Raw genomic sequence first — 24,803 nt, forward strand, 5'->3', positions numbered from 1 at the left:
TTACGTTGGCGAAAGGCCAATTTTGTTATGGTGGATTTTGCATGCACTCAAACTTGTAATTGTCCACAGAGTTCAGATGCCAATTTACAAAAAGAGGGACTCTGCTGCAGTTACTGAAACAAATAGGGCAAGAGTCACGCGATTGAGCGCCACTAGCTACACAATATTTTTATTTATTTTGGCCAGAACAGCCACAATTGCATTTTCACATGATAATCCCTGAGACATCAGCATCCAAAATATTTAGCATAGTTATAATATTCTCCAAATTATTGTAAAATTTTTATAATTATTTTTATTTTCTTAACTGAATAATTTTCTGAATAATTCTCAAAAAACGAGTTGATTCAGAATCTCAGATCTATTCAATTATTCTTGAATTTTAGATAAATTTTATGATTTATTCATGAATTATTAATAACTATATAAAAAGTTTTATTGTTACAAATTAATAATGCTATATATTGTTGTTAGCAATAGTGTATGTCTTGGCACAATAATAAAATTGCTCTATTATACTCTAAGTGCCGCATCTGTTTGTAGGGGTAAATTTGTGTATATCGGATGCTTGAGAACCTGAATCATAACACCCAGCTGATTTATTCCTAAACACTGAACTTATGACCATGCTGAGAGAAACTAGTAAAAATCATTTTGTAATGACAATTAATATTAAATAACAACATTAGATATACTAAAAAATAAGAGAGAAAATTAATATTACCTTATGTAATGCAGTATGTTAAATAATAGTACTAGACAATTATCATACATGGAAGGAATTAGGTGCCATCAACCTCGAATGGCCAGCCAAATCACACATTGTTTCAGTCAGGTTTCTCGGTTGGGCTCGTTATTCAGATTTACTCAGCCCCGAATCGAGGTTGTTGATGATCCCAGAAGGGAGTTGCCTGAAACAATAATAACAACTGCTATTTAAATCATTCGTACCCAGATGTCGAACATCAGTTTACTGGTTCCTTCCTTGCATCCTTATCTTTGGCAAGGGCAAGACTACTGAATCTTTCAAAATCACCCAGCACTATACAACGTTCCATTATATTATGGCCTTATGAAATGAATCTAGCTCCTTGAATGGAACCACATGCAACCTTTGCATATGGTAAGGCTTCATGAATTTATTTAGTACCATATTCTTTCGCCTTGCAAGATCTCAAGTGCAATGAACCAAGAAAAATCTTGAAACGAACCGAAGGCTCCTCATATGGTATGTCTCGATGAGTTGAGTTTCTTTTTTATTTTCTTCATAGGCATGAATTGAATTTCTTTAAACCTAGCAATATTTTATAATTGAGTCCAAATATCCACATCTATATATATGGCAATATTTTTATGAATTTTTTTGGCACCATATCGCTTTACCTTATAAGAACTCATGCTCAATGAACCGAGATAAATCTTTCGGGATTCTGATCATAGACATGAATCTGGCAACCAAATCCATGGCTGGATTCTGAATTGTTGAGCCTATAAAATGGCCATTGCTGAACGGGGGCACAACCATCTTGAGGTGCTTGGAGAATTTAGCCTTTTGGCCTTCCCACTTCTCTGTCTCCATTCTCCTCAAAACTTTTCCTACATCCATCTTCCATGGTGAACCCAAGGGACACCATACTACATGGCCGGTTCAAATGGAGGGGTGGCTCGGCCATGGACATCCAGAGAAAGTTCCTGGTCTTTCTGGCGACTGGCACTGCGACCGATATTGGCGAGGCTCAATTAATGAAAGCCACTCCCTGTGGCTTGCACAAGGGAGTGGCATTGACGCAGCTCTGCTCCAGGATCCCGTGTCTTCCGGTCCATGCGTACCGTCACCTTCGTAGGGTTTCACATGGAAACCTGCAGGGATCGCTTGGCACAAAAGTGAGGGATTGGAGCTGGCTGAGAAGCGTTCACTAGGTGAGGGTCATGCAAGGTCAAGACTATCGACATCAGAGTCCATAAGGCAAGTGTTCTCCTATGACCTATCTCACAGATTTTTTTTTTCTCCCCTTGCTGCGCTCCATTCTCCCTGTACCTTCCGATCTCCTAAATAACATTTCAATCCATTAACCATTTTAATTTTATTATTGCTGTTATTTTAATGTTATAGATGCACAAATCTCCATCAAATCCCATGACATCCACCTGCGTTATCCGGCTTCAAGCTCACCATCAGCGGAGGCAGGGGCGGCCCAATACATTTGGAGGCCTAAAACGAATTCAGTAAATGGGGCCTCTTTTTTTTAAATAATAATTTTTTTTAATAAATATAAAATAGTTAAAAAATGTTATAGAAATAGATTGTGTTAGGAGAAAAAATGGACCACCCCACAAATACAATTAAAGCACCCAAATCCGACAGCGAGCCGAGCTCATGCAAGCCGAGCTCAGAAGGTCGAGCCGAGCTCAGAAGACCGAGCCGAGCTCAGGTCAAGCCGAGCTCATGCAGGCCGAGCCGAGCTCATGCAGGCCGAGCTCAGAAAATCGAGCCGAGCTCAGAAGATCGAGCTCATGCAAGCCGAGCCAAGCTCAGAAGACCGAGCCGAGCTCATGCAAGCCGAGCTCAGAAGGCCGAGCCGAGCTCAGAAGACCGAGCTCATGCAAGCCGAGCCGAGCTCATGCAAGCCAAGCTCAGAAGGCCGAGCTCAGAAGGTTGCCGAGCACAGAATGCCGAGCTGACCTCAGAAGGCCAACCTCATTGTCCATATGCTGCGGCCATGCCCTGCAGCAGCCTCACCGCACCATGCTTTACTTGCCGGCCGCGCCACGACATATCAACCAGGGACCATACCCTGCTACGACTGTCAACGCCTCACCATTCCCAAGAATGTACTGCACTGCGCGCCACAAGCAAGCTCTGGCTACGTGCCATCTCCTCCCATGATGGGAACGGGCCATCCACGGCAACTCATTACTTCACACGCCCACGTCCAATCGTGACGGTAACCCATTAATTCGCCCAGTCACATCACAGGTAACCCTGCCACTCCCTCTATAAAAAGGGAAACTCCTTCCTCTCAAGGGAGGTTTTAGGACTTCTAAATACAGTACATCTTCTTCTCTAAAATTAAGCCCCCCTCTGACTTAAGCATCGGAGGGCCGGCGCCGGAAACCCAGGCCATCGGCTTGTTGCAGGTCTCCCGGAGGATGCCGCTCGCCGACGGACCGCCACCTGCCATTCCAGCATCGAAGCTCCTCCTTCTCAGCCGACGGTCGCCCCCGGGTCCAATTTCCAGCAACAGATTGCTGTCAAGTACACTATTTCAACAAAGATGCAGGCAAAAAGTCTCTTCAGTTTAATATAATTCTTGAATGAAAATATTAAAAAAAAATATAAAAAAAAGGCCGATGAAACTGTTCTTGGCAATACTGTTTACCATGTAAAGCAAGAGCATCCCATGGCGCTTCACGGTCAAAGAATTTGTCCAGAAAGGGATCTCTCTATAACAGAAAGTAGGGTCATTATGGAAAATTCACTCCATCTAATTAATAAAAGTCCCATCCCACCATCTCTCCTTCGGGTAGTTCTAAATACACCCCCCCTATTGCTCAGGACACCCCCCAAAAATTAAAAAAAAAATACCCAAACTAACCTTTAGTGTAATTACCATATTGCCCTTGAAATTTTCTCAGTACACCCCCCCTTCCTCCTCCTCCGTTTCGTGCTCCGTTCGGCACTGGATCGCCGAACAAAATGTTTCTGTTCGGCTGAACGGTGCCGAACAGAAGGCTTCTGTTCGGCGATCCAGTGCCGAACAGAAGGCTTCTGTTCGGCAACCCTCAACCGAACAGAATCCTTCTGTTCGGCGGAGGGGAGGGGAGGAGGGGTAGGAGGGTGGGGAGGAGGCGGCGGAGGGGGGAGGGGTAGTTGGAGGAGGGGGAGGTGGAGGAGGAGGTGGAGGAGAAGGGGGAGGAGGGGTAGGAGGAGGAGGAGGAATGGGAGCAGGGAGGAATAGGGAGTGGAGGAGGAGGCAAAGAAGGGGGAGAAGGCGGAGGGGGATGCAGAGTAAGAGGGGATGGGGATGGGGGGCGGAGGTAGAGGGGTGGAGGAGTAGGAGGAGGGAGGAGGGAGGAGGAGGAGGAGGGTGAATAGGCGGAGGAGGAGGGGAGAGGGATGAGGGGGAGGCAGAGGTGGGCGGGAAGAGGGGGAGGGGGAGGAGGAGGATGAGGAGGGGGAGGAGGAGGAGGCAGAGGCGGGGCGGAGGAGGAGGGGAGAGGGATGAGGGGGAGGCAGAGGTGGGCGGGAAGAGGGGGAGGGGGAGGAGGAGGATGAGGAGGGGGGAGGAGGAGGAGGCAGAGGCGGGGGGTGGGGAGGGTGGGGGTAATTAGGAATTTTTAATTTTTTAGGGGTGTCTTTAGCAAATGGGGGGGTGTAGAGAGTATTTAATTTTTTTTTAATTTTTGGGGGGTGTCCTGAGCAATAGGGGGGTGTATTTAGAACTACCCAAGCAGCCACTGATAAAAGTCCCATCCCACCATCTCTCCTTCAAGTGAGTACCCAAGCAGCCACTGCAACATCACGGTACGGCAGCCATTCAACCCCCCCCCCCCTCCCTCCTCCTCTTTCTCTGCCCTCCTTTTCTTTTGCTAAAGACCATCTCCCCCTTCAAGGGAGCACCGAAGCTGCAACTGCATCATCACGGCACAGCAGCCATTCAACCCCCTCCCTCCTTTTCTCTCTCTACCACCCAAGAGGGGAGAAGAAACCGAGAGGAGAAAATTAAAAGAATCTCCACCCTCCAAGAAGTCCATCTCCAATCTCCCTATCTTTCTTCCTGATGGCCTAGCTGGATCAGGAGTAATGACTTGTGAGGGAAGGAAAACCAAGACCAAAACCAAAAAAGAGAAGGGATGAAAGATAAGAGTGGCTTCAGGCGTGTATCAAGCCAACCAAATCCCTCCTCTCTCTCTCTCTCTCTCTCCCCACCCAAAACAAAACTATTGTCCCCAACTTCCCCAATTGCCCCTCTGCAGGCCAGGAAACCCTCCACCTCTCTTCCAAAGCTTCCATCAAGGGGGAAGACTCGTAGCCAGCATCTGCTCCCGGAGGCCTTCCATTGGCCCGAGGCCTTAGGCGACCGCCTCGGTTGCCTAGAGCTCGGGCCTGCCCTGAGCGGAGGTGAAGGTAGTCTAAGACTATTAGAGACCCGAGCTCTAGGCGACCCGAGCTCTAGTCTCTACCAGGGCCGGCCCGAGCTCTAGGCGACCGACTAAGGCCTCGGGCCAATGGAAAGCCTTCGGGAGCAGAAGCTGGCTACGAGTCTTCCCCCTTGATGGAAGCCTTGGAAGGGAGGTGGAGGGTTTCCTGGCCTGCAGAGGGGCAATTGGGGAAGTTGGGGACAATAATTTTGTTTTGGGTGGGGAGAGAGAGAGAGAGGAGGGATTTGGTTGGCTTGATACATGCCTTAAGCCACTCTTATCTTTCATCCCTTCTCTTTTTTGGTTTTGGTCTTGGTTTTCCTTCCCTCACAAGTCATTACTGCTGATCCAGCTGGGCCATCAGGAAGAAAGATAGGGGGATTGGAGATGGACTTCTTGGAGGGTGGAGATTCTTTTAATTTTCTCCTCTCGGTTTCTTCTCCCTTCTTGGGTGGTAGAGAGAGAAAAGGAGGGAGGGGGTTGAATGGCTGCTGTGCCGTGATGTTGCAGTTGCAGCTTCGGTGCTCCTTGAAGGCGGAGATGGTCTTTAGCAAAAGAAAAGGAGGGTAGAGAAAGAGGAGGAGGGAGGGGGGTTGAATGGCTGCCGTGCCGTGATGTTGCAGTGGCTGCTTGGGTACTCACTTGAAGGGAGATGGTGGGATGGGACTTTTATTAATTAGATGGAGTGAATTTTTCATAATGACCCTACTTTCTCTTATAGAGAGGTCCCTTTCTGGACAAATTCTTTGACCGTGAAGCGCCATGGGATGCTCTTGCTTTACATGGTAAACAGTATTGCCAAGAACAGTTTCATGGGCTTTTTTTATATATATTTTTTAATATTGTCATTCAAGAATTATATTAAACTGAAGAGACTTTTTGTCTGCATCTTTGTTGAAATAGTGTACTTGACAGCAATCTGTTGCTGGAAATTGGACTCGGGGGCGAACGTCGGCTGAGAAGGAGGAGCTTCGATGCTGGAATGGCAGGTGGCAGTCCGTCGGCGAGCGGCATCCTCCGAGAGACCTGCAACAAGCCGATGGCCGGGGTTTCCGGCGCCGGCCCTCCAATGCTTAAGTCAGAGGGGGCTTAATTTTGGAGAAGGAGATGGACTGTATTTAGAAGTCCTAAAACCTCCCTTGAGAGGAAGGAGTTTCCCTTTTTATAGAGGGAGTGGCAGGGCTACCTGTGATGTGACTGGGCGAATTAATGGGTTACCATCACGATTGGACGTGGGCGTGTGAAGTAATGAGTTGCCGTGGATGGCCCGTTCCCATCATGGGAGGAGATGGCACGTAGCCAGAGCTTGCTTGTGGCGCGCAGTGCAGTACATTCTTGGGAATGGTGAGGCGTTGACAGTCGTAGCAGGGTATGGTCCCTGGTTGATATGTCGTGGCGCGGCCGGCAAGTAAAGCATGGTGCGGTGAGGCTGCTGCAGGGCATGGCCGCAGCATATGGACGACGAGGTCGGCCTTCTGAGGTCAGCTCGGCCTTTTGTGCTCGGCAACCTTCTGAGCTCGGCAACCTTCTGAGCTCGGCCTTCTGAGCTTGGCTTGCATGAGCTCAGCTCGGTCTTCTGAGCTCGGCTCGGCTTGCATGAGCTCGGTTTTCTGAGCTCGGCTTGCATGAGCTCGGCTCGGCCTTCTGAACTCGGCTTGCATGAGCTTGGCTCGCTGTTGGATTTGGGTACTTTAATTGTATTTGTGGGGTGGTCCATTTTTTCCCCTAACACAACCTATTTCTATAATATTTTTTAACTATTTTATATTTATTAAAAAAATTATTATTTTAAAAAAAAGGGGCCCCATTTACTGAATTCGACTTAGCCCCCAGATGTATTGGGCCGCCCCTGCTCTCTACTCCTCTCTTCTGGAATCCTCCATTAAAAACCTCCGCTTCGCATCGCCTTCGAGCTCAAAGCCACGCTTCATCGTCGTTCCCACGAATGAATCCCACATCCAGGCATCAGTCATCTGCTGCAGGAGCCACCGCCTATCGATCAGAACCCAGAGCGGGGGGCACGACTACGAAGGTCTATCCTTTCGGTCCGAAGACGACGAGGAGCCTTTCGTTCTGGTCGACCTCGCAAACCTCCGATCGGTGAGCGTCGACGTGCAAGACAATGTGGCTTGGGTCCAGGCTGGTGCCACTCTCGGCGAGCTCTACTACTGGATTGCCAAGAAGAGCAGCACCCATGCGTTCCCTGCTGGCCTCTGCCCCTCGGTCGGCGTTGGTGGACACTTCAGTGGAGGTGGCTTCGGCACCCTTCTGAGGAAATATGGGCTCTCTGCTGATAATATCCTTGATGCCAAGCTAGTCGATGCAGATGGAAGACTATTAGACCGGGAGTCCATGGGTGAGGATCTCTTTTGGGCCATAAGAGGAGGTGGAGGAGCAAGCTTTGGGGTGATCGTTTCATGGAAGATCAGGTTGGTCCCAGTTCCACAGAGAGTCACAGTATTCACCATCTGCAAGAACTTGGAGCAGGGTGCTGCAGTAGAGCTTATTAACAAATGGCAGTACATTGCGCACAAGCTCCCCGAGGACTTATACCTCAAAATTGACATAAGGCCATTGGATTGGGTAGGGAAAGAGAAGGCAGCTGTGTTCTTATCCTTGTTCCTTGGGAAGTGCGGTGAGCTACTCCAATACATGGGAGATAGTTTTCCGGAGCTGGGACTGAAGAGAGAGGACTGCAGAGAGATGAGCTGGATTGAGTCCGTCATATACTTCGCCAGCTTCTACCTCAGTGGAGATACCATGGAGGCTTTGTTGCACAGTAGATCACAACCAAAGGAATTCTATAAGGGCAAGTCCGACTATGTGAAGGAACCCATCCCACTGAGCGGTTGGGAAGGGATTTGCCAAAGGCTTTTGGAGAGGGAGAATAGTACCATGGTCCTCACTCCCCATGGTGGGAGGATGGGTGAGATATCAGAGAGAGAGATCCCTTACCCTCATAGGGAGGGCACACTGTACAATATCCATTATGCTGTGTGGTGGGATGATGGTGGGGCCTCCGAGAACAACTTGGGTTGGATTCGTAGGTTGCACCGGCATATGACTCCATATGTTTCCAAGCATCCCAGGGCTGCCTATTTGAACTACAGGGATTTGGACTTGGGCAGGAATGAGAAAGGTAACACAAGCTACGCAACGGCTGAAGTCTGGGGTAGGAAATACTTCAAGGATAATTTCAAGAGATTGGCTATTGTGAAGGCCAAAGTTGACCCTGAGAACTTCTTCAGAAACGAGCAGAGCATCCCACCTTTTCATGCAAAAAAAGGGGATGAGGGTTGGTTCCAAGGAGTCCGTTTCAGACCCCAAACCATTAATAAACCGCATGCTTTGATTAACAATAAACTGACATGAATTGAGTTGCGTGGTCTATTGGCTGCGGATTGGCCAGGACTAAGGCCTTGTTTGGGGGAGCTGTTGGCAGTAGAGCTGTTGGAAGTAGAGCTGTCTGAAGTAGAGCTGTTATAAAAAGCTGTTTGCTGTTTGGTAACTACATTCGTAAAGTGCTGTGGTACTTTGTTTTGTGTTTGGTAAACAAACTGAGAAAATACTTTTATATGACAAAATTACCATAAAAGACATTGCATAGTATTATACAACACGACATAATAAAACATAACATAAATTAATACATAAATATACGATATAGTATAATATTATTGTAATATAAAATAATATTATGTTAATATAGCATAATAGTAATATAATTATTAGAGTAAATTAATATTTGGTAATATAACATAATATTAAATTATTTAACATAACATATTAATGTATTATGATATAATGTAATATATATTATATTTATAATATAATACAATAATAAAAGTATAAAATATTATAATTATTAGTATAAATTAATTTCTCATAATATAACATAATATTAAATTATTTAAAATAACATATTAATGTATTATAATGTAATGTAATATAATACAATATTTATAGTATAATACAATAATAAAGGTATAAAATATTATAATTAATATTATAAATTAATTTTCCATAATATAACATAATATTAAATTATTTAAAATAACATATTAATGTATTATAATGTAATGTAATATAATACAATATTTATAGTATAATACAATAATAAAGGTATAAAATATTATAATTATTAGTATAAATTAATTTTTCATAATATAACATAATATTAAATTATTTAACATAACATATTAATGTATTATGATATAATATAATATGATATTATATTCATAGTTTAATACAAAAATAAAGGTATAAAACATTATAATTAATATTATAAAATAATTTTCCATAATATACCATAATATTAAATTATTTAAAATAACATATTAATGTATTATAATGTAATGTAATATAATACAATATTTATAGTATAATACAATAATAAAGATATAAAATATTATAATTATTAGTATAAATTAATTTTTCATAATATAACATAATATTAAATTATTTAACATAACATATTAATGTATTATGATATAATATAATATGATATTATATTTATAGTATAATACAAAAATAAAGGTATAAAATATTATAATTATTAGTATAAATTAATTTTTCATAATATAACATAATATTAAATTATTTAACATAACATATTAATGTATTATGATATAATATAATATGATATTATATTTATAGTATAATACAAAAATAAAGGTATAAAATATTATAATTATTAGTATAAAATAATTTTTCATAATAATTTTCCATAAAATAATTTTTCGCGGTCCAGGGGCTCTTCTTCATGGTCCACGCTCGAGGAGGACCTCAGCGTGGGCCGCGAGGTTGATAATAAAAAAAAACAATAGATTGATTTTGGAAGGTATGGAAAAGGATTAAAATTTTTTCTTCTAAAATGTGGTTCAAGAGATGCATACAAAAATTGAAAAGAAAAATACCTTTTCTTACGGAAGGGAGTCTGACGGCTTGGGTTCTTGGCTCTAGCAGATTTTTAGGTTTATACAGGGATAAACTATGTAATTATGTTATTTTAATATGGGCATTTTTGTCAAAAATATAGCTTTCCGAAAAAGCTGAAACAGCTTCCTCCCAAAAGCTCCAAATTGGAGCTTCCTTCCAAAAGCTGTTTTCAGCTTCCCGCAAAAGCTGAAACAGCTTTTTGAAAAATTTACCAAACACAGTTTTTCATCTAAAAGTACTTTTGGAGGGCCAGAAAGTGCTTTCTGGCCCTCCAAAAGCTCCCCCAAACAGGGCCTAAGTGCTTAGATGTAAAACTTAGGTGAAATTGTCTTGGTGCAAAAATAAACTAAATAAAAGCACTCCCTGCAGAGACTTCAGTGGTAGGAAAGTTGGAGGTGTGCCACCGAGAGTGTAAAACCACTCGCTGTACAAAGCGCCCTAGTTAGCCCTGCAATGGTAAAGAGTTTATGGAACTAGCTAATAGGTTATCAGTTGGCTTATTGTTTACATTGTGGGATAAAATATTATTCTCTCTGCAAATTTTTATATTGGTTTCCTTGCACCAGCTTACAATTAGAGCCAATTATGTAACTTTCCATGCATATATAATTTACTATTCTATCTGCTTATAATTACTTTCTCTCTCTTCCTCTCTCTTGCTTTCTCTCTCTTAATTAATGATCTGATACGTTGATTGATCGAGGTTGACTTGTGCTATTGGCAACCAAATCTAGAACCCCTAATTGAAACCGAACTGAGATTCTCTCTCGTCTCCATCTTTCTCTCTCTACTCTCTCTCTAGGGTAGTTGGATATAGTAGGAATTCTTCATAATGATTTTGAATTGACCCGGATGAAGAATTCTAATCTAAGGTCGTTGGGCAACGTGTCAGCTCCTGGCCCTGCTAAATACTGTAAGGTTTGAATTGCTCCGATTTTGTTGAATCACTTGTGCCCTAATCCAAATATGATACAATGAATTTTACTTTGATCAAATTATGAGACATTGTAAGTTGAGTTAGTTGATGAAATAAAGATTGCCTATTATTAGTTTAAATTATTTTGCTGCATATTGATTATATCAGGTTGAGATGTCTTGCACGCTTATGGAGAGAGCTCCCTATAAGTGTGCGGCGGTTGCCATGACTCCCGACTCGCGATCTCGTATCGAGGGCGTGACAAATATGGTCTATAAAATTTTATGATCCTTTATCGAGATCGGAGTCCGAGCAGCATGAGGCCCTTCTACCGGCTGTTGATACTTGGAGATGGAAGCTCATTGATAATGCCAACTTCACCATCAGATCCTCCTACAAGTCCATCAATCAATGTGGAGTCCTCTGGCCATTCTATAAAGCAATTTGGAAAGCGGCACTGCATGAGAAAGTTGGCAATGAAAAATATATCACATACGGGGGAAGTTTTGGCTACACAAAAAAAAAAAAGGCTAGGCAAGAACATCTCCGTGTGCATTATGGGGCTAACTCTGAAACTATATGACATCTTCTAATCAAATGCTCATTTGCAAGAAGTCTATCGTTTATAGTGAAAACTCAGCTCAAGATGTTAGAGACCAATGGACCTCTTGGAGACGGATGAGAATCAGAAAAACCTTTAGAAGTGGATGGGATCAGTTATATACGGTGATTAGCTGGCACATCTGGTTGATGAGAAATTCCCGCATATTTCTCCACAGGAATTCTTCCATTAATTCGGTTCTTCGCAAGGCTTTGCGAACATTCATTCATTGGAGGACTATCTATCAGTCACGGAAAAGCAAATGAGAGCCCCCGGGCCAATCACAATCTTCTCCGACCTCTGTTGCCGGACAGCCACCGGAATTCCACTGATATCGGTCCTTGTGCCCTCTGAATTTTATTGTTTTATGTTGTTCTACCTGCTGATTACAGAGACCGATTTCTACCCTTCTGTTAACAGAGCAACTATCGGGCTCTGGTAAACTGTATGTTCTTGTGACCTCTAAATTCTTCTCACAATACATGCATGGGGAAAGCAATTCGCTTCCTCCATTTTCCATCAAAAAAGATGATCCAATTGCATGAAGGTGAACCCAGCTAGAAATTTTTGATCCCTCAATGAATGTTAGATAAGAAGCGGAAGGGCAAGCGATCGTTGTTTCTTGGAGGAGATAATAACATTTCTACTTGCCATTCTCTTTGAAGTCTCACTAGAACCTCTTACATTCTAAGAAACGATGATCATATAGCCGTTAATGTCGCAATAGGGTTCAAGCACTATGAGACTTCAAGCTGATTTCAACTTCATCCTCACAAACCACCATCTGTCCCTTCCTAGGTAGCTGCCTTCTCTTTCTCTAAAGCCGCTACTTTTTCGGAAAAGGAAAGCCCACAAGCTTGACCCCGATCCAGGAGCAATTAGCGGAGAACCGAATGAAGAAGTAGGAAAGGGTTGTGTGTCTCAACGACAACTTCTCTAGCTTGTTTTTTCTTCCCTCTTGATGGAGTAGGAATGGAGTTATTCGATGACCTGCTAAGATCTCTCATACTCGAGAAACAACCACAGCTGCAATCGCAATTTTGTGCAAGAGCATGACATAATATTCACTCAAAAAACATTACTAACTTGTGAAACCTTATTAGCAAAAGAACCATCAACCATAAACATCTTCTCTGCCTTCCCCAAATTCCTATCATTTTCTTCACTGCTTAGCCAAAATAAAACATAACCTGATCAAACCCTTTATGATTTCCACATAATTTTAGCCCAACGATCAGATTCAGATAATTCACTTATAAGACAATCCAAGTCCAAGTCCTTGAGCAAGATGGGACATGTTTACAACCAACCCATCTTTATTTCATAGTTACAAGAATCTACCATGCCAAACCAAAAACACAAAAACCATCAAGGAAGGATTTCTAAACCCCGGCGCGCTCTCTCGCGAAGCATCCTCGCGAGAGCTCGGGACTGCGGCGAGTCGGGATCTCCCCTCTCCCTGGCCGCCTGGAACATCTTCTCCGCTCTTTGCAGCGCCGCGTCCACCGTGTCCTCCACCATTAATCCCCTGCCCCCCTCGCCGCCCCCCACGTCGTCCCTCGCCCCGCCGTCCCACGCCTGGTTTATCGGCTTCCTCGTGTCCATGAACTCGATCTCCGAGAGCGGCGACGGCTTGTGCCCCTTGTAATACGCCGCGTACTCCTCCTCTTCCTCCTCCTTGAGTTGAGCTCCAAAACTGCCGACGCTGTCGCCTCTGCCGGCGAGCGGGCTGCCGTCGGCCCCGACGCAGGTGGCGTCCTCGAGGAGGGCGCGGCCCGGCGCCGCCGCGTGGGACCACCGGCGCTTTTGCTGGAAGGAGGGGTCACCGGGTCGGCCCACCTCGTGGCTCTCGAGCTTTGGGGAGGGAGCGAAGGGCGGGATGTTGTCGGTGGTTGGTGGGGCTTCGATGTCTGGCTGTCGTTCTCGTCGTTGTTTCTCTTCGGCGGCGGCGGCGGCCTTCGCCGCCTCTTCCGCGTCGTCTTCCTGGGGGTCTTGCGAGTGGACGGCGGTGTCGGCGGGTCCGGCGGTTGCGGGTCGAGGCACGTGCGAGGGGGAGGAGGCACGTGCGCGTGGCGGGGAGGAGGCGGAGGGCTCGAATCACTGCTATCGACTGCATTTTTTCTCGTTGCTGCTTTTGACTTCCGACAGCCAGATGGTGTGCTCAAAGCTGGGCATCGATAGAGGAGGGAGATATTTCACAGTAAGAAGGAGATGAGAGCACAAGGCATAAGAAGGGGGTTTCAGCCTAGAACACTCTAGAGAGCACATGAAGGGACACGTGTGGGTTCTAGCACTGGCTAGAACGCTTGAGCATGATGTCGTGGCGCTGCACGAAGGACCATCTGGATCTAGTTGTTTCTGGAATATTTAGATACGCTTCGGATCTATATCTATATCTACAGCCAGAATAAAAAAGCGAAAGGAAATTTTGGCCTTTACCCGTCATGGTAGCTACTTCTCGGTCCGGCTAGGATGAGACGATCTCCGTTTCAAAAATATTTTAACAGTTCTGAAAATATCACCCGACGGGTCGCATGACTGGTGTGGTGTCTCATCATCATTAGCAAGCAACGATCACATCTTTAAAAAAAATTGCTTAGAGGTTTTTTTATTATTATTATTATTTTATTTATATAAATATTTAAGATGTAGCTGATGTATAGTTGATGTGGAATTAAATACTCATAGTGTTATCTGTGCCTCGACTGTTCCAAGTCCAAAGTAGCTCTGTAGCTGATCATGGTTTTGATTCAGGCTAACAATGGAAAGAAGGGAGCTAACGTGTCTATACTCCATCTGAATCTGAGTTAAAAGGGAAGTGCGGCAACCTTAGTTTCCAAGACCTTGTTCTTGAATTGTTAAAATCAGCCACCTTACCATTCTTTCCTGCACAGGTAAACATCAAAGGAAACATAACTTTTAGTGGGACCTCACAAATCTAATTATCATGCCAGAAGAGGGTTTCACAAATCTAATTATCATCCCAATAACGTCGCGCCATAAACGAGCATATCTGCGGCTTGGTTTCTAATTTCTAAAGAGCTTGGTTTTCTTATGATGAGTAGATTGCAATAGCTCCCTCCACAGGCCTGGCTCCTTGGAGAGGTACCTCGACCCCCACTTGGCTAAAAGAGTGAGGTCGAAGCATTCGAGATTCTACGCCTCAAGACCCCCTTCTTTTTGAAGACACACCGAATCCCGATTGACCTTGCATGATGGTCTACTGGCTTCTGAATCAAACCACAAAATTGATCTTTTGTGCCTGTCTAATCTTTTAATTACCCACTTAGGCAACTTGAAAATGGATATGTAATAAACTGGAAGGGCTGAAAGCACAGCATTCACCAATGTGAGTCTCCCTCCGAAGGAGGTGAACCAATCTTGCTTTCATCTTCTGTGGTGAGGTGAACCAATCTGATTTAGAGGGTTTTCCTCTTCCAAAAGGTAGACCCAAGTAGTGAGATGGAGTCGGGGCAGAAAAGCAATCAAGCCATTTTGCACAAGATTCGTCATCAAAAGAGCCACCACCGCTAGGAGAAATGGAACTCTTCTTATAATTGATAAGAAGGCTAGAAATCAATTCAAAACAATAAAAGATAATCTTCAGTACCGCCAAATAATCTTTCTCGCCACCAAACCATGGGTTACTTTTAGGCCTTTAAAGGTCTTTGCACGTACAGCTCTTTCAAACATTCTACATAAAGGATCAACTGCAAGATTAATGAGAAAGAATGAAGGAGGGTCTCCTTGCCTTAGACCATGCCTTCAGAGGATCCAATTACCCAGCTCACCATTGATGTTCGCTGCTGTCAGAAGATTGGAGAATGTTATCCATCCAAGCTATCCATTTTGGAAGGAAATCCCTATTGGAGAGAACCTTCATCAAATAACTATGCACCACTCTGTCAAAGGTCTTGGAAAAATCTAATGTGCACACAATGGCACTGTCTTTAAATTTTCTAGAATAGAACAATATTTTATTTGCACTCAGGAGATTATCCAGTATGGATGTACCTTTGATGAAAGGAGTTTGGGACGGGTCTATCAAATCCTCTATGAAAGGTTGAAGCCGAGCCGCCAACACTTCAGAAAAGATCTTAATACAGCTATGGATCAAACTAATAAGGTGATAATCAAAGGGGACTCTAGCTTCATCCTTCTTTGCAACTAAAGCTAGAATGACATTGTTGATCCACTCAAGATTAATGTAGGAATCAAAGAGGTGTTAAGAAATAAGAAAGATATCATGACTAACTACATCCCAAAAATGCTGGAAAAAATACATTGAGAACCCATCAAGCCCTGCACTTTTGTCGTGCCCCGAACTCAACACTCATATCGGCCGCGTGATACGGCACACACTCTCTAGAAAGATGCCCTATAGAATATGCAAGGCATGACATTTTACTACAACCTCAATATCATTGAATGATAATGATCTCAATTCATAACTAATAACAAAATATGTATAATTACAAAATAAAAACATCCGACCGGTATCAGTGATGCATCTATTCATCCTTTCACACATGATCCCAACCACAGCCAAGTACCAAACATCCTGTGACTCTAAAAGAAAAAAGAAAAGAGGTGGTGTGAGCTTTACAGCCTAGTAAAAACCCCCATATTTCTTACACCAACACAATAATATAAGTTTGAAAATAGCAAAAAATCATTACACACATTATGAAATCGCAATCGACTATTAGCAATGCTCAAATAAATAGAATACATATATACATCAAATATTAATAGAAATTCAACCACTCAAGAGTGACATTAATACAATATTTTATAAATTTTCAATAGTATTTTCAAGCAATTTTTCATTCCATTCCTTTTTAACCTGATTCGAATCCAAAATCAATTATCTTTTCGACTTTGGGCCAAATTTCGATCTCATTTTCCGCCCCTGACGAGGCAATCAAGATGTCATATTTTTTTACCCATAATAGGATAATCAATAGTGCCACATTTTCAGTCTGTGATGAGACAATCGATGATAATGAGATCAGTCCAAAATTTTTATTCATTCAATCAAGTTTACATCCACATTTTTTTTTATTTTCGGATTTAAACTAACCACAGTCATGTTTTCTGCTTGTGATGAGACAATCGATAGATGTCACATTTCTAGCCTATGACGGGACAATCAATAAGTGTCATGTTTTTCATCCATAACAGAGTAATCTATATAACATGGTTAGTTCAGAGCACTACATCCTTTAGTCTAATGGTGCAAATATAACCTATACTCATATATGCATCCATTATACTATCAATCACAAATACGCAAGATCAAAACATAATTTAATATAGAAACCATCATAGAAGAATTTTTGCATCTTATTTATCTTGATCATTAGTATATCACACACACACACACACACACACACACACACACACATATATATATATATATATATGTGTGTGTGTGTGTGTGTGTGTGTACACAAAATATCTATAAATATATAGGTAGGTATACACGGATTCTTACCTTTAACCCGACAACCCAAATAAACTAATCACATATCCATATTGCGATCTACGAACCGAAGTGCGCAGAACTCTGCTTAACATCCTCTTGCCTAAAAGATAGTTCTCATACAAAATCAAATTAACATTACAAATTATCCAAGATAATCGACAACTCAAAATCATCTACTGGTCTACTAAAGGGTCCACCATTACGTAATAACTTAGACTATCCACTGACTCCCTTCCACCTAAAAATTCTCTGAATTAACTAGAGGGAGAACACCAAGATAGAGAGAGAAAAGAGAAAGAAAGAAGCAAGAGAAAGAACAAGAGGAAAGATAAGCTAGAGAGGGGGAGAGAAAAGAAAAGAGAGAACTGTGAGTCTCTCTCTCTCTTCTTCCCAAAATGGAGGAAACTACCTCGAGCGGCAGCGGTTGCTAGTGGGCTGTGCCTCTTAGTGGCTAGCGACTCACGGTGGTGCCGGCGGCGTGCCACACCTGGTGGCGGCCGGCAAAATCAAAACAAAACAACATGAAACAGGAGAGGCCCTGTTTACCATCAATTCGTTAACTCGCCATCCAGATTCAAGGTGGAGATGGTGGCCCAAATATGGGAAAAAGGAAAAGAGGAAGCCTGATAACCATACCTTGTGTCACGCCCCGAACCCGGGGCCCGGGGCGCGAGCAGACGCCGCGCACCTGCAGGGCGGACCCCGCAGGCACGCAAGGCAGATGAATCAGATTCCACATCAATAGCTAAACAAAGATAAATTCCAACTTTCAATTCAAATGTCCATATATACATAAGTCAAAAGAAAAAGTCAATATCTACTAGCTAACTACATCATGATCACTCCACCCCGTAATCCCCATAGTCACATATCATCACCTGTAAAAAATGTAAATAGTAGGAGTGAGCTAACAGCTCAGTAGGCAACATCATGCAATAAAGTCGTCATATAACATGTCATGATGCATATAAAAAGCAGCTAAAACTCATGAATCCAAAAATTCACACGACAATCCGTAAACCCGATCCGAGACTCAAAATAACTCCACCGCATGACTACGGCCACATCACCCAGTGGCATGGTTACACCGAAGTGCCAATACAACTCTCCGAAGAGCCGCTTCACTGAGCCAACGCACCACTGTGCCGCACCCCCTGGTGCCAAACTCACGCTCCACTGAGCCGCTCCGAAGAGCAAAACGCACCCCTGTGCCGCCACTATTCTATCACCGGTGGTCGCGGTGTCGGAACTAGTTCCTCAGTACAAGTCGACAGGGCCAACGTATCATCCCATTGGCGGGGCCTAGACTATAGTCACGCGGATTTTAAAAATCAATAATCAACTTTCCAAATCAAGTCATGATCATACTCCCAATAGTAAAGTACATAACAGTTTATGAAATTAAATACTTAATTTTAATTCTAATACATAATGCCAATAATAATCATAACATCCATATATGCAAGATACATGTTAAAATTCTACTTTAAAGCAATTGGTCACCTACCTGAGTTCGCTCAAAAATCCCTGCCACAGATATCACGAACCCCTGGTTAAACATAAATATTAATTATTTAATTAATTTAGAAACATAATTTAAACTAATTCCAACCCCTTAAATTCCTAAGTTCAAAGATCCAAGAATGGGTCCCCAAAATCAAGCATAGACCCTAAGAATAAATAGACTAAATCCCAAAAATCAGAATCCTTTAACCCAAAACCAATTGTGGCCCAACACAGATTAGGCCCAACTGAACCAAACCAGATTACAGGTCCAGATCAGATCTCGGGCCCAAACCAACCCAGCCCACAGATCCAATCAGGCCCAACTCAGCCCAAAAACAGTTTCCTAGCCCAACCCAAACCAGGTCTGATCAGACCATAACAAAACCCATTCATGAAATAGGTGGAACCGGTTCACAATATAAACTCGGTTCAAGATCTGGTTCCCAAATAAAGCACGGATTCCAAAGCGAGGAAAAACACCCAGGCCGAATAAAGAAGAAGAAGAAGAAGAAGAAGAGAAGAAGAAGAAGAAGAAGAAGAAGAGGGAAAGGAAGAAGGGGGGTGGCTGGTGGCTCCGGTCGGCCCTCGGCGGCCGACCGTGGCCCTCGGCGGCGGCGCTCGGCCCGCCGCCGTCGGCCATCCCACTGTCACAAGCCGAGCGGAGGAAGAAGAAGAGAAGAAGGAGAGGAAGAAAGGGAGGAAAGAGAGGGAGACCGGGGCTGGAAGCCCGGCCCCCGTTCACCCACCTCCGGCCGAACTCGTTTCGGCCGGATTGACCCCGGCCGGCCACCGTCGGCCGGCCGAATTCCATTAAAATTTTTTCAAAAACAGGGGATGAAAATCGGTTGTCATCCCTCTTTTCTCTCCCCTTAAATCCCCAAAAAAAATAATAAATAGATTGCCTTTCTCACCTCTAGTCGTCGGCGTGGTTCCCCGGCGGCGATGGCGGCTCCGGCGGCCGCAGCGGCTCTCAAGGAAGGGGAAAGAGAAGGAATGGGGCTCTCAGAGAAGAGAAGGAGAGGGAGAGAGAGAGAGATAGAGAGGGAGAGAGAAGAGGGGAAGAGGGAAGAGGGAAGAGGGGGGGGGGTGTGCGGAGATCTCGCTGGCCGTTCGGCCGGCGTGGTCTTCGTGGGGAGACCACGAAGAGAAAACTGAAGTCGGCATCCATTGCCGACTTCAGTTCTTTGGGCCCAATAACGGGCCCAAATTCAGATCCTTACACTCTAACCAACTAAAAAAAAATTTCGTCCTCGAAATTAAAACATACCTCAATCCGAGAACAAGGCAGGAAACTTCTCTCTCATCTCCTCTTCCAGCTCCCAAGTAGCTTCTCTCTCACTGTGATTGCTCCACTGCACCTTTACATAAGGAATCGTGCGCCTCCTCAAAACTTGGTCCTTCCTATCCACTATACGGATAGGCTGCTCAACATAAGAAAGATCTGCGCGGAGCTGCAAAGGTGTCACTTCAATCACATAACTGGGATCAGCAATATACCTCCTCAACATAGAGACATGAAAAACAGAATGAACCCCCGATAAGGCAGGTGGAAGTACCAGCTTATAAGCAACAACTTCAACTCTCTCAAGAATCTCGAATGGTCCCACATATCTCGGGCTGAGCTTACCCCAAACTCCAAATCGCATTACCCCTTTAGAAGGGGACACTCTGAGAAAAACATGATCTCCGATTTGGAATTTCAGATCCCGCCTCCTGATATCAGCATAACTCTTCTGTCTGCTCTGAGCTGCCCGAAGTCGTTCTCTGATCAGCTGAACCTTCTCCACTGTCTGCTGAATAATCTCTGGACCCAGAATTTTCCTCTCCCCCACATCATCCCAACAGATAGGTGATCTACACTTTCTACCATACAACGCCTCATAAGGAGCCATCTGAATACTTGCCTGGTAGCTATTGTTATAAGCAAACTCTACCAACGGCAAATGATGATCCCAAGAACCCCTCATGTCAATAGAACAGGCTCTCAGCATATCCTCCAGAATCTGAATGGTCCTTTCGGACTGCCCATCTGTCTTTGGATGAAAAGCTGTACTGAAGCTAAGAGTGGTCCCCAAAGCTTTGTGCAAACTGCCCCAAAAATGAGCCACAAATCGGGAGTCTCTGTCAGACACTATAGATACTGAAACTCCATGCAGCCGCACGATCTGCTCAATGTACAACTCTGCAAATCTCTCTAGTGTCATCCCAGTCTTAAATGCTTGGAAATGTGCTGATTTGGTCAATCTGTCTACAATCACCCAGACTGAATCATTACCTCTGAGGGTACGAGGTAACCCTGACACAAAATCCATAGTAATATGCTCTCACTTCCACTCTGGGATCGGCAGGGGCTGAAGCATACTAGCTGGTCTCTGATGCTCAATCTTAACTTGCTGACAAGTTAAGCATTGAGATACAAATTGGGCAATCTCTCTCTTCATATTGTTCCACCAGAACACAACTTTCAGATCCCTATACATTTTTGTACTACCAGGATGCACTGTATATCCCGTACTGTGAGCCTCCTCCATGATTTCCTTCTTCAGACTAGGATCATCTGGAACACAAACTCTGCTAATGAACCTCAATAAGCCATCCTCATGTATATGAAAATCAGGCTGAGATCCAGACTCAACATCTTTCTTGATCTTCTGAAGTCGAGAGTCATCCTCTTGCGCTGCCTTAATTCTGTCAATGAGTGTAGGCTGGACTCGCAAGTTTGCCAACTTCAAGGTAGCATCCTGCAGATATACCTCTATTTCTGCCCTCCTCAGATCCTCCAGGATATTTCTCTGAGTAGTAATCAAGGCTGCAACATTTCCTGAAGATTTTCTACTTAGAGCATCTGCTACCACATTTGCCTTCCCAGGGTGATAATGTATAGATAAATCATAATCCTTCAGTAATTCCAGCCACCTTCTCTGTCTCATGTTCAGCTCCTTCTGAGTGAAAAGATATTTCAGACTTTTGTGATTAGTGAATACCTGGCATGTCTCTCCATACAAATAATGTCTCCAGATCTTTAAGGCAAACACCACAGCTGCAAGCTCAAGATCATGAGTGGGATAATTCTCTTCATAGGGCTTGAGCTATCGGGAGGCATAAGCAATAACTTTTCCATTCTGCATTAGTACACAACCCAAACCCTTCTTGGAAGCATCACTGTAAATGGTAAAATCAGTACCGGTAACTGGTAAGGTCAGAATAGGTGCTGATACTAGACGGTGTTTTAATTCCGTGAAGCTCTTCTCACACTGATCCGACCATTCAAACTTCACTCCTTTGCGAGTGAGTCGAGTCAGGGGTCCGGCAATACTAGAGAAGCCCTCCACAAACCTTCTGTAATAACCGGCTAGTCCAAGGAAACTGCGAATCTCAGACACATTACTCGGTCTGCTCCAATCAACCACAGCTTCAATCTTCTTTGGGTCAACCATAATTCCATCCTTAGAGATAACATGCCCCAAAAACATCACCCTGTCCAACCAAAATTCTCATTTCTTTAATTTACCATACAACTGATTCTGCCTCAGAGTCTCCAAAACAATCTTCAAGTGGTGCTCATGCTCTGCCTGACTCCTTGAATATATCAGAATATCATCAATAAATACTATCACAAATTTATCCAGAAAAGGTTTAAACACTCTGTTCATCAGGTCCATAAATGCTGCTGGTGCATTAGTCAAACCAAAAGGCATCACAAGGAACTCATAGTGTCCATACCTGGTACGGAAAGCAGTCTTGGCTATGTCAGACTCCTTTATTCTCAGCTGATGATATCCAGATCGAAGATCGATTTTGGAAAATACCTGAGCACCTTGAAGCTGGTCAAATAAATCATCGATCCGGGGTAGAGGGTACCTATTCTTAATAGTCACCTTATTGATTTCTCGGTAATCAATACACAGTCTCATGCTACCATCTTTCTTCCTTACAAATAATACTGGAGCACCCCAAGGAGAGACACTAGGTCGAATGAAACCTAGATCCAATAGCTCCTGTAATTGGTCCTTCAGTTTCTTTAGTTCAGCAGGGGCCATTCTATAAGGAGCTTTAGACAAAGGTGCAGTACCAGGGATTATATCAATAGCAAACTCGACATCTCTATCAGGAGGTAAGCCAGGCAGATCATCAGGAAAGACATCAGGGTACTCACTGACTACTGGTATATCCTCAATTCTCTGTTCAGACTGCTCAGAATCTGCAATTGCGGCCATAAAGATGGGAAACTCCTTTCTAAGAGATCTTATGCCCTACATAGCAGACACTACCTGAGAAGAGACACCCTAGTCATCACCCATAAAACTGAACTCATCAGTACCCGGAATCCGGAAAGTCACCCTCTTCAGAAAACAGTCTATGGTAGCGTGGTATGCAGCCAACCAATCCATACCCAGGATTACATCAAAGTCACGTAAATTCATAACAATCAAATTAGCTCTCAAATCTCTACCCTCAACTAGTACTGGACAGAAAATGCAGATCTGACTAACTGTCATCGTACCCCCAGCTGAAGTACTAATACATAATTCCCTCTCTAAGGAAGAGTAGTGTAAATCGCACTTATGCACATATGAAGATGAGATAAAAGAATGCGTAGCACCAGAATCAAATAACACATAAGCATAAGTAGAAGATACCAACAGTGTACCTGTCACTACAGTGTTGGATGCCTGAGCATCCTGCTGGGTCAGTGCATAAACTCGTCCCTGGGTACGAGATCCTCCTCCCCTTTACTGCCTGGGGACAGCTGACTAGGTAGCCTGTACTGGAGTGAAGGAAGTCTGTCGTTGAGGAGCTACAGAAGTCGGTGGCCTCTGCGCGGATCTAGTACGAGGACAACTGGAAATCCTGTGACCTGGCTGACCACACTCGAAACAAACTCCAGAAAAAGTCTGAGTCTGAGGGCACTCAGCTATCCGGTGGCCCTGCTGACCACACCTGAAACATGCTCCAATACCAGGTCGTGTCTGACGACACTCAACAGCTCTATGTCCAGTCTAGCCACACCTGAAGCACACTCCTGATATCCCCCTGCAATCCGGTGCAGTCCTCCCATATGGAACTCGCTGCCCTGCTCCTGGACGGAACTGCATAGGTCGGCGCAGATGCCGCTCACCGTCAGAATCAAAGTCCCTGGTCCTCTTCGACTTCCCTTTCTGAGCATCCTGTGTCTCCTTCCAGATGATCTCCATATTTTTAGCTCTGTCAACTAGGTCATCATAATCAGTCGAGTGAACAGCAGCTAAACCCTGACGCAGGCGAGGCCTCAGTCCTTCCTCAAATCTACTAATCCTAGATTTAGGGTCTTGGACAAGAGATGGTGCAAAACGGGACAACCGATCAAACTCAGCCTCATAGTCCTCCACAGTCATACTCCCCTGAGAGAGGCTCAGAAACTCCCTCTCCAGCTCCCTGATACGACTGGAAGGGAAATACTTGGAGTAGAAGGCCATGCGGAATCCCGGCCAGGTCACAGATCCTGCATCCTGCATCATGGTCCTCTCTACAGACTCCCACCAATGATGAGCCCGGTCCTGAAGCATATAGGTGGCAAATTTGATCTTCTCCTCCTCAGTACAACCCATGGCCCTGAAGGCGTTCTCCATCTCATCTATCCACCATTCGGCCTCTTGGGGATCGGTAGTTCCCTTGAAGGCCGGAGGAGCTAACTTCCTGAACTCTGCTATACTCCTCCCCTGATCTGAAGAACTAGCAGAGGGAAATAGCTGTTGTGGTCCCCTCTGCTGTCGAACTAACCCAACCACCTCTCTAATCAGCTCCATCACCTGGGTCGATCCCCCCATCCTACTCTCCTGGCCATGATCTGGTCCATCCAGTACTGTCTGATCAGTCTCGTCCCCCTGGACTCTCTCAGTCGGATGGGAAGTGGCTGGATCACTCCCGATAGTCTCGATCAGGCGGCGAGGTGCCACACATGCACGGCGGGGCGGCATGCTGATACATACACAAATAACACAACATCAGGGTTAAATCCATCCACTGTAAAATCTTCTACCCCACTATCATTTCTTCACATGTGTCCCTATATTCCTAAGTTTTTTTTTTTTTTGAATAACACATCATTAGTGTTAGATCCAACCGCCCATAAGATTTTCTACTCCACTCTCATTTCTTCACATGTGTCCCTATATTCCTAAGTTTTTTTTTAATTTATTATTATATTTATTATGATTCTGTTATAATGTCCC

General features: G+C 44.0%; 3 protein-coding genes across 3 annotated transcripts; 1 reads left to right on the plus strand and 2 right to left on the minus strand.

Moving 5' to 3' along the window:
* Nucleotides 1–6,975: 6,975 nt before the first annotated feature.
* LOC103711452 (berberine bridge enzyme-like 26) lies at nt 6,976–8,514 on the plus strand. The gene has a single exon (XM_026806361.2). The coding sequence runs from the start codon at nt 6,976–6,978 to the stop codon at nt 8,512–8,514; it is 1,539 nt and encodes a 512-aa protein (XP_026662162.2).
* A 4,110-nt stretch (nt 8,515–12,624) lies between these two features.
* Nucleotides 12,625–13,694, minus strand: LOC120107427 (the record flags this gene model as incomplete). Its single annotated transcript, XM_039120701.1, has 1 exon — nt 12,625–13,694. A coding segment is annotated over one exon (729 nt), but the record flags the coding sequence as incomplete, so codon positions are not given.
* Nucleotides 13,695–23,591: 9,897 nt separating this feature from the next.
* LOC120107428 lies at nt 23,592–24,548 on the minus strand. The gene has a single exon (XM_039120702.1). It carries the CDS (start codon nt 24,546–24,548, stop codon nt 23,592–23,594), a length of 957 nt encoding a protein of 318 aa, XP_038976630.1.
* Nucleotides 24,549–24,803: the final 255 nt, after the last annotated feature.

Source organism: Phoenix dactylifera, unplaced genomic scaffold, assembly GCF_009389715.1.
Source record: "Phoenix dactylifera cultivar Barhee BC4 unplaced genomic scaffold, palm_55x_up_171113_PBpolish2nd_filt_p 000861F, whole genome shotgun sequence".
Lineage (NCBI taxonomy): Eukaryota > Viridiplantae > Streptophyta > Magnoliopsida > Arecales > Arecaceae > Phoenix > Phoenix dactylifera.

What these genes read in the sequence shown, in the direction of transcription:
- LOC120107428 (XM_039120702.1), bottom strand. Translation starts at nt 24,548, where the DNA reads ATGCCGCCCCGCCGTGCATGTGTGGCACCTCGCCGCCTGATCGAGACT.
- LOC103711452 (XM_026806361.2), top strand. Translation starts at nt 6,976, where the DNA reads ATGTATTGGGCCGCCCCTGCTCTCTACTCCTCTCTTCTGGAATCCTCC.